Source organism: Amblyraja radiata, chromosome 4 (genome assembly GCF_010909765.2).
Source record: "Amblyraja radiata isolate CabotCenter1 chromosome 4, sAmbRad1.1.pri, whole genome shotgun sequence".
Classification (NCBI taxonomy): domain Eukaryota; kingdom Metazoa; phylum Chordata; class Chondrichthyes; order Rajiformes; family Rajidae; genus Amblyraja; species Amblyraja radiata.
The window spans coordinates 58,659,132-58,673,388 of NC_045959.1; the positions used below are offsets into that span (position 1 = coordinate 58,659,132).

The window sequence follows — 14,257 nt, forward strand, 5'->3', positions numbered from 1 at the left end:
CCCACACTTTTAAATACATCCACTCCTCTCCCTGCGTGTTTAGCCAATTGCCTCCATCTCCATCCAATCACACACCTAACAGGGCCCAACTGAAGGTTATTGCTCATCAATTGTAATTGGTCAATCACTAGCCTGGCCCATGGAGTTCTCTGAGCTAGATAGAGTTGGTCAGGGCAGGAGCCTCATGGAGAGCAGAGTGGGTGAAGCAAGAAACATAACTCTGGTGACTGCACGAGGAATGGGACCCTCCACATGTGATGTGATGTGGCATGAGTCGTGTCGTTATGATTATTATCACGTGCACTGAGATATGGTCCTTTATTGTCACGTGTGCCGATGTACAATGAAATTTGATTTACCATTCAGTCATATCAAAAAAGCAACAAGACACAAAACTACATAAAGATTAAACATAAACAGCCACCACAGCGGCGTGTGAGAATCCCTAGGGCACACACAGCATAAGCGCAGACCCACAGCCATCAGTGTAATGTCCAGGCCACACACACGCTCCTTCACCGTGATATGACCAGAGTTGTACAGACTGCTGTCACTCTCTCTGCCGTCCCTGTCCGCCCGAACTGTCAGAAAGCCGTCCACACTCGCACCAGATACCAGGATGTTCTCATGGCGCCATGTCCCCGCAAACACAGAGATCACTGCGCTCACCGCACTGTTTCCGAGTCCCCACCAGCGCAGGTAGCTCGTCCATCTTGTTTTTCGGCGACCTCACATTCCTCACTGTGATGGAAGGTGAATAACGTTTACCTTCTTTCCTCCTTTTCTCCCACGGTCAGGGCGATCAAAAGATACGCAGTCAGGGACGATTGAAGCCCCCGCAAAGGGGCGATCGGGGCTCCCGCGATCGGGGCAGTCGAAGCTCCTGCAGTTGGAGCTCTGGAAGTGAAGCCCTGACAAAGGGACTGCCAGCTCCACGATGTTAAGGCCGCAGTGCGGACAGAGATACGATACAGAAAAAGTCACATCTCTGTCGAGGGAAGAGATGAAACAAGTTTCCCCCAACCCCCAAACCCCACATAATACAAAAACTAAAGATACATTAAAACATACAAATAAAAGAGACTAAAAACAAGAAAAGAAGAAAGGGACGAGACAGGATGTTGGTGAGGCTGCCACTTATGGCGCCACTCGGCAGAGTGAGAAGGTCGTATTTCGCCATTGTGTGACTATGGGGGAAAAAACATAAAGTGTTGGAGGCACTCAGCGGGCCAGGCGGGATTTATGGGGGAAATGTTTTGTTTGTGATTTTGAGATACAGCATGGAAACCGACCCTTAGGCCCACCAAGTCCACAAAGACCATCGATCACCGTTCACAGTAGTTCTATGTTCTCCCACTTTCTCATCCACTCCCCACGCACTAGGGGCAATTTACAGTGGGCCAAGTAATCTACAAACCTGCACGCCTTTGGGATGTGGCAGGAATCTGGAGCACCCAGAGAAAATTTGCTCGGTCACAGAGAAAACGTGCAAACCCCACACAAACGGCACGTGAGATCAGGATCGAACTTGGTCTCTGACACTACGAGTCAGTAACTACCAGCTGCACCACTGTGCTGCCCCACTGGTTAGGCGATGTTTTGGGCAGGGACCCTTATTCAGTCTGAAGAAGGGTCTTGAGTCGAAACATCATCTGACCCATTACCTCCACAGATGCTGCCTGACCCGGTGAATTAATCCAGTACTTTGTGCTTTACATCTGCAGTTCCTTGCATCATCGATAATGGGCGGCATGATGGTGCAGCAGTAGAGCTGCTGCCTCTGGGCGCCAAAGACCCAGGTTCGATCCTGACTGTACTGAGTTTGTACATTCTCCCTGTGACGACGTGAGTTTTCTCCGGTTTCCTCCCACATTGCATAAACGTACAGGTTTGTAGGTTAATTGGCTTTGGTAAAATTGTAAATTGTCCCTAGTGTGTAGGATAGTGCAAGTGTACGGTGGTCGGCACAAACTCGTTGGGCCTAACGGCCTGTTTCCGTGATGTATCTCTCAAGTCTAAAGTTGATCCAGGACAATCCCAAATGGCATCAAGGAATCCAAGAAAGACTGTAATGTTTTTAAAAATTGACTCAACCACACCACAGAAATAATCTGAAACACCAGTGAACCTGTTTAGTAATCTGTTACACATCAGTCAGAAACATATAGAATCATAGAAACATAGAAAATAGGTGCAGCAGTAGGCCATTCGGCCCTTCAAGCCTGCACCACCATTCAATATGATCATGGCTGATCATCCAACTCAGTATCCCATACCTGCCTTCTCTCCATAACCCCTGATCCCTTTAGCCACAAGGACCACATCTAACTCCCTCTTAAATATAGCCAATGAATTGGCCTCAACTACCTTCTGTGGCAGAGAGTTCCAGAGATTCACCACTCTGTGAAAAATGTTTTTCTCATCTCGGTCCTAAAGGATTTCCCCTCTATCCTTAAGCTGTGACCCCTTGTCCTGGACTTCCCCAACATCGGGAACAATCTTCCTGCATCTAGCATGTCCAACCCCCTAAGAATTTTGTAAGTTTCTATAAGATCCCCCCTCAATCTCCTAAATTCTAGCAAGTACAATCCGAGTCTATCCAGTCTTTCTTCATATGAAAGTCCTGACATCCCAGGAATCAGTCTGATGAACCTTCTCTGTACTCCCTCTATGGCAATAATGTCCTTCCGCAGATTTGGAGACCAAAACTGTACGCAATACTCCAGGTGTGGTCTCACCAAGGCCCTGTACAACTGCAGTAGAACCTCCCTGCTCCTATACTCAAATCCTTTTGCTATGAAAGGGTCCTGACCCAACACATCATCTGTCTGTCCCCTCCACAGATTCTGCCTGACCCGCTGAGTTCCTCCAGAGCTTTATGTTTTCAGGGCTGCCAACTCTCACGCATTAAGCGTGAGAAGCGCACATTTGGCCAAAGTCTCACACTCTCACGCTGATGACAAATTTCTCACGCTCTGTCGTGAGAAATTCTGTGATCAACGAAAATTTCAAAACTCATATCAAGTGCATGGGCCGCGGGCATTGGAGAGCCGGGGCAGAGGGAGGGATGGAAGCAGAAGCAGCGGCGGGGAGAGATGCGGGCGGGGAGCCGGGGCTGGCGAGTGTTTGCCGGGCTGGCCAGTGTTTGCCGGGCTGACGAGTGTTTGCCGGGCTGGCGAGTATTTGCTGGGCTGGCGAGTCGCTCGCTGCAACTCCGGCCATGGAGCAGCCTCAGTGCAAGAGTCCCAGGCCGTCGGAAGCGTTGCGCTGCTGCCATGAGAGTCTCTGTGCCGAATTCGCCCAGGTGACCGGCATGGACCAGGCTGCAGCTCGGTGCATCCTGGAGGACAACCAATGGCTGCTGTAAGTAGGTACCAAGCACTGGGTAGAAACGGTGGATGATAGTGGCCTTCAAATGGGGGTGGTTGGAGAAAGCATCCTGCTTGCCTGCTAGATTTACTTACTGTAACTGCAGGAAAAATGTTCCCGATGTTGGGGGAGTTCAGAACCAGGGGTCACAGTTTACGGATAAGGGGAAGGCCATTTAGGACTGAGATGAGGACAAACTTTCTTCACGCAGAGATTTGTGGATTTCTCTGCCACATAAGGCAGTGGAGGCCAATTCACTGGATGTTTTCAAGAGAGCGTTACATTTAGCTCTTGAGGCTAGCGAAATCAAGGGATATGGGGAAAAAACAGGAAAGAGGTACTGATTTTAGATGAACAGTCATGATCATATTGAATGGCAGTGCTGGCTCGAAGGGCCAAATGGCCTATTCCTGCACCTGTTTTCTATGTTTCTATGCTTGAGTATATGGCAATAAAACTCGACCACTTGATTTTGAAGCATTCAAGCATGCATGGTGGAGGTATAATATAGTCATAGAGTGATACAGTGTGAAAACAGGCCCTTCGGCGCTACTTGCCCACACCCGCCAACATGTTCCAGCTACACTACCTGCTTTTTGTCCATAACCCTCCAAACCTGTCCTATCCGTGTATCAGTCTAACTGTTTCTTAAATGATGGGATAGTCCCTGCCTCAACTACCTCCTCTGGCAGCTTGTTCCATACACCCACCACCGTTTGTGTGGAAAAGGTTACCCCTTAAAAAGTTACCTCTTAAAAATACTTCAAAGAAAAAACATTGAAATCACACTTCTACAATGCACTAAAACATGATTTTAATACATCAAATTTCAAAAAGTCCCTACCGTGAGAGGGGGTACCCCCTTCCCACACTCTCCCCCCCACTTGGTTGCTCCACCCCCTCACCGAGTACCCCCAAGGCCAGTGATCAGTGATCGCTCAGCCCCCTCACTTTCAAAAACGCTCCACGGCCCCTTGTTCAGACGGAGAACACTGCCAGCTGTGAGCGGGGAACTGAGGCCAGTTGTCCATGATGTCTGGATCCCAATGCTCAGCGCTTCGTGTTTCGGAGTTGGCTATTGTTATTGATTTGTAATTAGCCTGATTTGTAATTAGTTGACAAAATCTTCATTTATTAACCCGGAATATCCAGGGGGATGAGATAAGTGTAATATTAAAATGACATGCAAGGTGTCAGGCTGTCTGTCACAACATACAGCCCCGATAACTCATTATTTCCTTCAGTTAAATATTGGGAAGGTAGCTCTATTGTCATTTGCCACTCAACTATTATGTTTGTTTACCTCACTGACTATTTCTAACCCCACCCACCCCTAAATTCCTTTGACAGGTTGAATAGAAATGTCCTCAATCTCGTTGTTTTATTAATTGAACACGTAGATGAATATCCTCAAGGAGTGTAATCAGATGGAAACTGATTCAGATGCGATGTTTAAGAGCTTGTTCAAAGAAGGGGCATATTTTAAAGGAGTGACAGATATACCTGCAGGGGAATGTGTGAGGAGGTTATTTGTCTTTAGTTTTAGCTTGAACCAGGACATCTGAAGATTCAAAGTTTAATACAGTAATTGTACGAATTATAGTAATTGTGCTGATACTGACCCCAACCAACCACGTAATGAATATCATCCATTCTGGAGGTTTTATTTTTCTGATGCCATTTAAACTTCACTTGGATTTCAATCACTTCAATGTAAAGGTAATTGGGAATGGGAACATTGGAAAAAAATTTGCCCTCGGTACATATTAACTGTAAAATAATAATGTATGCATGTTGGTAGGTGCAATGAAAACAAAGATCTTTTTTTTTATCATTGTTGTGTTATGAATACCACAGAAAATATGATGTGCTCCCAAGATCACATTTAATAGAATAATATTGCTTAAATATATAGTTATTGGACTTTGCATTTAGGAAAAGTCCCAGCTGAGAGGAAGCAGCAAAATACTGAAAATATTGGGGGTGAAAATGACTTCAGGACAGTTTGTCAGGAAAATGAAGGAAACAGAGTGAGTGAGTATAATTTTATGTATGAGAAATTGTGTTCAACCAATTAATGACTTATTTGACAAAGTAACTAGCATGTTAGATAACAAGGAAACCAATGGATGTAGCAAATTTTGTTGTACAAAATTTCGTCTGTGAAGTATCCCATAAAAAATTACCGCAATAGATAAGCACCTATGGACTTGAACGTAATAGGTTAAGTCCAGGGGGTCAGATATGGGGCTTTATGTGAGGGCCATATATACTGTCAGTGCAGAGGGGCTAGGAGCAAGGCCAAGTGTGCATCCAGAGTCAAGGTCTGGAATAGTACTAGGTGTGCAGTCAAAGCTGGGACAATGGGACAATTCAGCACTGGGAACCTAAGCAGCTAATGGATTTATGAAGGGTAAATCATGTCTGACGAATCTTATAGAATTTTCCGAGTAACTAGTAGATTAACTAGTAGAGTGGATAAGGGAGAACCAGTGGATGTGTTATATCTGGACTTTCAGAAGGCTTTCGACAAGGTCCCACATAAGAGATTAGTATACAAACTTAAAGCACACGGTATTGGGGGTTCAGTATTGATGTGGATAGAGAACTGGCTGGCAGACAGGAAGCAAAGAGTAGGAGTAAACGGGTCCTTTTCACAATGGCAGGCAGTGACTAGTGGGGTACCGCAAGTCCCAGCTATTTACGATATATATTAATGATTTGGACGAGGGAATTGAATGCAACATCTCCAAGTTTGCGGATGACACGAAGCTGGGGCGCAGTGTTAGCTGTGTGGAGGATGCTAGGAGGCTGCAAGGTGACTTGGATAGGCTGGGTGAGTGGGCAAATGCATGGCAGATGCAGTATAATGTGGATAAATGTGAGGTTATCCACTTTGGTGGCAAAAACAGGAAAGTAGACTTTTATCTGAATGGTGGCCGATTAGGAAAGGGGGAGATGCAACGAGATCTGGGTGTCATGGTACACCAGTCATTAAAAGTAGGCATGAAGGTGCAGCAGGCAGTGAAGAAGGCGAATGGTATGTTAGCATTCATAGCAAAAGGATTTGAGTATAGGAGCAGGGAGGTTCTACTGCAGTTGTACAGGGTCTTGGTGAGACCACACCTGGAGTATTGCGTACAGTTTTGGTCTCCTAATCTGAGGAAAGACATTCTTGCCATAGAGGCAGTACAGAGAAGGTTCACCAGACTGATTCCTGGGATGTCAGGACTTTCATATGAAGAAAGACTGGATAGACTTGGTTTGTACTCGCTAGAATTTAGAAGATTGAGGGGGGATCTTATAGAAACTTACAAAATTCTTAAGGGGTTGGACAGGCTAGATGCAGGAAGATTGTTCCCGATGTTGGGGAAGTCCAGAACAAGGGGTCACAGTTTAAGGATAAGGGGGAAATCTTTTAGGACCGAGATGAGGAAAACATTTTTCACACAGAGAGTGGTGAATCTCTGGAATTCTCTGCCACAGAAGATAGTTGAGGCCAGTTCATTGGCTATATTTAAGAGGGGTTAGATGTGGCCCTTGTGGCTAAAGAGATCAGGGGGTATGGAGAGAAGGCAGGTACAGGATACTGAGTTGGATGATCAGCCATGATCATATTGAATGGCGGTGCAGGCACGAAGGGCCGAATGGCCTACTCCTGCACCTATTTTCTATGTTTCTATGTTTCTAAGCAGCTATGATCAGTGTAGAATAGGAGACCAGGTGTAAGGCTGGACTCAGGGTCAGGAATGAGAGATGGTATGCAACTGGAGTCAGGATCTGGAATAGTACCAGGTGTGCAGTGAGACCCAGGTTGGTCAACATGGGCCAAGTGTTTGATTATAATCTGATTTCCATACATGAATATACTAAGATCATTCATGTGCTGCACCTGTTGATCAGAGCCTGGGTCTACTGTGGAATGGAATTAGGATTGCAATTTAGCCTAACCTTATTCATAGCTAATCCAATTTAAAGCATAAATATTGCATTCAAGTGTAAGTTAAAAGACTCGCTACAGTATGCACCAGATTGCATAATTTCAAGCTGAAAAATGCAAAAGCTCCGGACCAATGGGAGTGGGGACACCACATGAGGCCAAGTTAAACCAATTTCATGTGCCTGTATATGTTCCACTTCCTTCTATTCCCTTCACTTCTATCTAGAATCCTCTTAAACACCACTATGCGACCTGCCTCCACAACCTTCCCCCGGCAGCTTGTTCCAGGCACCCCCCACCCTCTTCCCCGCACATCTCCATTAAACATTTTCCCTCTCACCTTATAGTTATGCCCTCTGGTGTTGAACATTTCCACCCTGGGAAAAAGGTTCTGACTGTCTACCCTATCTATGCCTCTCATAATTTTATATACACATTTTGCTCAAGATTCCAGCATCTGGTGTCCCTAACCCATTACATGACTGCTTATAGAGTCATGCAACAGGGATGCAGGCCATTTGGCCCAATGAGTTCATGCTGACAATCAAGCTGCAATGAAGAATAATTATCTGTTAATCCTAATTTTATTCTCTACACATTCCCATTTAGTCCATCCAGATTCTGGCACTCACCCACACACTGGGGGCAAACACCAACCAGCATGTCACTGGGATGTGGTGAGAACTGGGCAGTCATGGTGGCGCAGTGGTAGAGTTGCTGCCTTACAGCAAAATGCAGTGCCGGAGACACGAGTTCGATCCCGACTACGGGCGCTGCCTGTACAGAGTTTGTGCGTTCTACCCGTGACCTGCGTGGGTTTTCTCCGAGATCTTTGGTTTCCTCCCACATTCCAAAGATATACAGGTTTGTAGGTTAATTGGCGATAAATGTAAAAATGATCCAGTATAAAATTGACCAACTTCCAGTATAGACTCTGGTGGACTCTTCGGAAGGTAAAAGGCACAAGAAACCAGAGCATTCAGAGGTGACCAGTGCAGTCCAAAGGGGAACGTGCAAATTCCACACAGACAGCACCATATATGATGTTAATTTCTACAGGCGTATGGTGGACACACTGACCGGTTGCATCACAGCTTGGTTCAGTAATTCGAATTCCCCGGAATAAAGGAGATTACAGAGAGTGTTGGTTGGACACTGCCCGGTGCAGCACGGGTACTGACCTTCCCACCATCGAAGGGATCTAAAGGAGGCACTGCGTCAAAAAGGCAGCCAGCATCATCAAAGACACACACCACCCTGGCCATGCTCTCACCTCACTGCTACCATCCGGAAGAAGGTGCAGGAACCCAAGAACCGGGACCTCCAGGTTCAAGAACAGCTTCTTCCCAGCAATCCTTGAACACTGCACAACACTAACTGTGATCTTCTATGTACCGTGTGTTTGGTTCCACCACAGACTTTGGTTTTTGCACTATTGGTTAATAGCCTGGTATTACAGTTATTGATATATTGTATTGGTCATTATATATTTATCTGTTGTTATTGCGTTAATGTACCTGTAAAGTTGCAGCAAGTATAAATTTCATTGTTCCATTGCCTGTACATATGACAACACTCGTGACTTGATCTTTTCAGGATAGGGTAGACAGTCAGAACCTTTCTCCCAGGGTGGAAATGTCAAAGACTTAATGGCATAGCTTTGAGAGGGAACAACTTTAATGGAGATACTCAGGGCAAGTGATTTTACACACAGATACAATAGTGGTGTTTAAAAAGTTTTTGGACATGGATATGCAGGAAATGGAGGGATATGGATCACATGCTGGCAGAGGAGATTAGTTCAGCTATGCATCACGTTCAGCATTGACTTGTGGGCTGAAGGGCCTGTTCCTGTGCGGTACTATTCTAGATTTTATGAAATCAGTCTGAGGAAGGGTCCTGACCCTAAATGTTGCCTGTCCATTCCTTCCACAGATGCTGCCTGTCCGCTAAGTTACTCCAGCATTTTGTGTTTAATTCAAAATTCCAGCATCTGCAGTTTCTTATGTTATTAATTTTATTGTTATTATTATTGCAGTGTTCAGGAGCAGCTTTAGACTTTGGAGATAAAGCACGGAACCAGTCCCTTCAGCACACCGAGTCCACGCTGACTAGTGATCACACAGACACTATCCTACACACTAGGGACAATTTACCATGTTTACTGAAGCCAATTAACCTACATGCCTGTATGTCTTTGGAGTGTGGGACGAAACCGGAGCACCCGGAGAAAACCATTGCAGTCACAGAGAACGTACAAACTCAGTACAGACAGCACCCGTAGTCAGGATTGAACCCGGGTCTCTGTAAGGCAGCGGCTCTATAGCCACCATGCTATTCCATAAAAGGAATAGGTGACGTTTCGGGTTGAAACCCTTCTTCTGACCTTGGGGACATTGTTTGTGTTTTTGCACTATTATTAATTGCCATTTATATACATACTGTTTTATATATACTGAACTTTTTGTTGTTTATTATGGTATTTACAGAGTACTGTGTTTACATATCTGTAATGCTGCTGCAAGTAAGAATTTCATTGCAATGAAAAGAAACTGTTGATGCTGGTTTACAGCAAAAGAGAGACTCTTGTCATTATATTTAATTTCATACCAAAAGTAAGAATTTATTTGAAGGACACAAAATACTGAAGTAAACCAGCCAGTCAGGCAGCATCTGTAGAGAAAGGGAATAGGTCAATGTCATTGTATAGGAAAGAACTGCAGATGCTGGTTTAAATCAAAAGATAGGCACAAAATGCAGGAGTAAGTCGTGTATTTGTTCTCTCCAGTAATGCTGCCTGTCCCTTAGGCCAATTTCATTGTTCCCTTTCGGGAATGACAATAACACTCTCAACTCTTGTCCACCATCGAAGAGATTTACAGTATTCGCTGCCTCAATAAGGCAGCCAGCATCATCAGAGACCCACACCACCCTGGCCATGCTCTCATTTCACCCCTGCCATCGGGAAGAATGTACAGGAGCCTGTAAACTGAAACATCCAGGTTCAAGAACAGTTTCTTCCATACAGCTGTCAGACTATTAAACATGACAACCTCCAAAAAGCTCTGAACTACATAAACTTGGAGGCATTTTTGCACTATTATTGTTAATTTTTAATATGTATGTATGTGTGTATTTGTATGTATGTGTATGGACTCCTTCCCATTCCCACACAGACCTTTCTGCCCTAGGTCTCTTCCATTGTTAGAAGACCTTTCTGTCCTAGGTCTCTTCCATTGAGGCGAAACACAAATTGGAGGAACAGCATCTCATATTTCGCTTGGGCAGCTTACAGCCCAGTGGTATTGATTTATCTCACTTCAGGTAGCCCCGGCATCCCCCCCCCCCCCCCCCCCCTCTCTCACTCTCTATCCCTCCCTCATCCAAGTCGCACTAGCTTCTTCTCGTTTTCACCCAACAAACACCTAACAATGGCCTGTTTCCTTTATCATCTTTACATTTTTTGCATATCTTTCATTCATTGTTCTTTATATCTCCACATCACCGTCTATTTCTCTCGTTTCCCTTATCCCTAACCAGTCTGAAGAAGGGTCTAGACTCGAAACGTCACCCATTCCTTCCCTCCAGAGATGCTGCCTGTCCCGCTGTGTTACTCCAGCTTTTTGTGTCTATGTATATGTACACACACACTGAACATGTTTTCTCGTTTATTTCATTGTTTACAGTGCACTATGTTTACATATTGTGTTGTGCCGCTGCAAGTAAGAATGCCATTGTTCTATCTGGGACATTTGACAATAAAACGCTCTCGACTCCTCCTACACTTCGCCTTTGATGCACTCTACCATTTGTAGACGCTCCCCGGCGTTTGATACAAAGTTCGTCTGCGTCTGGCCGGGAGGCTGCGATTTACGGACGGACCCTTTGCCGCAATGCGCAAACGCGCCTGTCCGTATCGCTGGGACTGCACCGGGACATTGAGCGACGCTCCCTGGCCGGGGCATTGAGCGACGCTCCCTGGGCCCCCACCTCCCTCTCGCTGCTCTTGCGCAGTGGGTGTTGATCCGGCCCCCTCTCTCCCCCCCCCCCCACCCACTCCCTCCCCCCCCGGACCCGGAGCATGGAGAGGAAGGTGAGAGACCGGACCCTCCCCATCCCTGTCCCAACATCCATCCTCCTCCTGTCCTCATCCCTCCCACCGCCTCCCTCCATCTCCTCTCCCCTTCCCCTCATCCCTCTCTCCCTCCCCCTCCACCCCCGGACCCGGCACCATGGAAAGGAAGGTGAGAGACCGGACCCCCTCCCCCCATCGTCCAGTTCTCCATCGCCTCCCCTCACTCCAGCCGCACATCTCCCCCTCCTCTCCTAACCCCGGAGCATGAAGGGGAGAGAACAGACCCGGCACACCCACCACCCCTCATCCCCACATCCCTCTCTCCCCATCCCCCCTTCCATCTCTACACCCTCGCCACCATGGAGACCGGACCCGTTTCCCCCTCCCCCTATTCTCCCCCCTCCCCACCTCTCTCCATTACACTCCGCTCCACCCCCACCCCCCACCGCACCATGGACAGGAGGGTGACAGCAGACGCAGCCCCCTCATCCCTTCATCCCTCCCTCCCCCCACTCTCCCGCTCCAGCAGCGGAGTCCGTACCAGCGTCCAACCCCTACTCCCCCCCCCCCCCCTCGACCATCCTTTCCTACCTCCCCCCTGCCTCTCCATTCATCTCTCCCTCCCGCCGCGATCTGTCTCCCTCCCATTCCCCACCGCTCGGAGTCCAGCTCTGGGAGTCCTCGCTCGTTTCTCTGACAGAATGGGGGTTGCTCCCAGGGTGTACATCTCCCCCTCCCCACCCATTCCCCTCTCCCTCCGCGGGGTCGGTGCCGGGGAGGGGGGGAATGGGGGGGGGGGGGTCGTGGGGATCCCGGTGACGCTCCTTTTGTTCGGCTTTCTCGCTCGATCGGTGGGGGCAAAGATGCAGTGAGGGGAGGAGAGAGGATGGGAAGGAATGTGAAAGAGGGGGGGGGGGGTTGAAGAGATGGAGGAGAGGGAAGGGGGGAAGGGAGGGGAGGGGAGGGGGGGGGGGGTGGTGGTCTTTGTTGGCTCAGCTGCTCCCCGGGGCACAGACCCGGGCAGGCACCCTGGAGCAGGATCGCGGGACAGGCGGGGGCAGAGTTCCCCGGCGATGGGGCAGGGGTGACAGACAGTGGAGTGGAGGGATGAAAGGAGGGAGGGAGAGGGTGAGTGAGGGATGGAGGGGTGGGGATGAGATGGGGGAGGGGCGATTAAGGGGCGAATGAGAAGCGAAGGGGGAGGGGCCTACAGGCGACGGGAACCAATATCCGTGGTACCGGACCCTGGGCGTCCCCCCACCCCGGTAAACGGCCGCCCCTCACTCCCTCCCCTCTCCTCCCCCACCTCCCTCCCCTCCCTCTGTCCCCTCCCCCTCCCTTTCTCCGAGTGCGCCGGTTTCCACCCATATCCCAGAGACGTGCGGGTTTGTAGATTAATTGCCCCCTTGTAAATGGCCCCTATTGTGTAGGGAGTGGGTAAGAAAGTGGAAAAATAAAGAACTTGTGTGTACGGGCGATCGATGGTTTGTGTGGACTCGGTGGGCTGAAGGGCATGTTTTAACGCTGTATCTCTAAACTAAACTAAACGGAGGCACTAATTGGATGAAACGATCTGTGTCCTAAAGCTGAAGGGTTACTGGACCAGGAGCCTGTATCTTGGAAATGTCAGAGACTGGAGGGCTTAGGTTTACATTTATTATTGTACCCAGATGCAGTGAAAAGCTTTGTTTTGCCTGCTATCCGATTCAGATTCAGATTCAACTTTAATTGTCATTGTCCGTGTACAGTACAGAGACAATGAAATGCATTTAGCATCTCCCTGGAAGAGCGACATAGCATATGATTTGAAAATATATTTACATTAGCATATATACAGACATAGTGTTTTTCCTGTGGGAGGAGTGTCCGGGGGGGGGGGGGGGGGGGGGGGTGATTGGCAGTCACCGAGGTACGTTGTTGAGTAGAGTGACAGCCGCCGGGAAGAAGCTGTTCCTGGACCAGCTAGTCCGGCAACGGAGAGACCTGTAGCGCCTCCCGGATGGTAGGAGGGTAAACAGTCCATGGTTGGGGTGAGAGCAGTCCTTGGCGATGCTGAGCGCCCTCCGCAGACAACGCTTGCTTTGGACAGACTCAATGGAGGGGAGCGAGGAACCGGTGATGCGTTGGGCAATTTTCACCACCCTCTGCAATGCCTTCCGGTCGGAGACAGAGCAGTTGCCATACCATACTGTGATACAGTTGGTAACGATGCTCTTGATGGTGCAGCGGTAGAAGTTCACCAGGATCTGAGGAGACAGATGGACCTTCTTCAGTCTCCTCAGGAAGAAGAGACACTGGTGAGCCTTCTTGATCAGAGTTGAGGTATTGTGGGTCCAAGAGAGGTCATCGGAGATGTTAACACCCAGGAACCTGAAGCTAGAAACACGTTCCACCTCCGTCCCGTTAATGTGGATGGGGGTGTGCGTGCCGCCCCTGGATTTCCTGAAGTCTACAATGAGCTCCTTGGTCTTCTTGGAGTTAAGGGCCAGGTTGTTGTCAGCGCACCATGCTGCTAAGTGCTGGACCTCCTCCCTGTAGGCCGACTCATCGTTGTTGCTGATGAGGCCAATCACTGTTGTATCATCTGCATACTTGATGATGGTGTTAGTACCATGTACAGGTGTGCAGTCATAGGTGAAGAGGGAGTAGAGGAGGGGGCTCAGCACACAGCCCTGTGGAACGCCGGTGTTCAGGGTGAGGGTTGAAGAGGTGTGCTTGTCTAACCTAACAGACTGTGGTCTGTTGGTTAGAAAGTCCAGTATCCAGTTGCAGAGGGAGGGATCGATGCCCAGGTTACCGAGTTTGGTGATCAGTTTAGATGGTATAATGGTGTTGAATGCTGAGCTGTAATCGATGAACAGCATTCTTACGTA

General features: G+C 48.1%; 1 protein-coding gene across 2 annotated transcripts in view; it reads left to right on the top strand.

Annotated features, from left to right (window-relative positions):
• The first annotated feature begins 11,362 nt into the window (after positions 1 to 11,362).
• The window catches only part of smarcd3 (SWI/SNF related, matrix associated, actin dependent regulator of chromatin, subfamily d, member 3), a 31,575-nt gene continuing 28,680 nt past the window's right edge, over positions 11,363 to 14,257 (top strand). Inside the window, exon 1 of one of the 2 annotated variants that reach the window (XM_033019562.1) lies at positions 11,363 to 11,402. In XM_033019562.1, the coding sequence (XP_032875453.1) occupies positions 11,391 to 11,402 (12 nt within the window). In that variant the 5' untranslated portion in view covers positions 11,363 to 11,390. Of the gene's footprint in view, positions 11,403 to 11,486; positions 11,554 to 14,257 lie in introns of those variants that run through there. The other variant, XM_033019563.1, reaches the window with a different exon arrangement.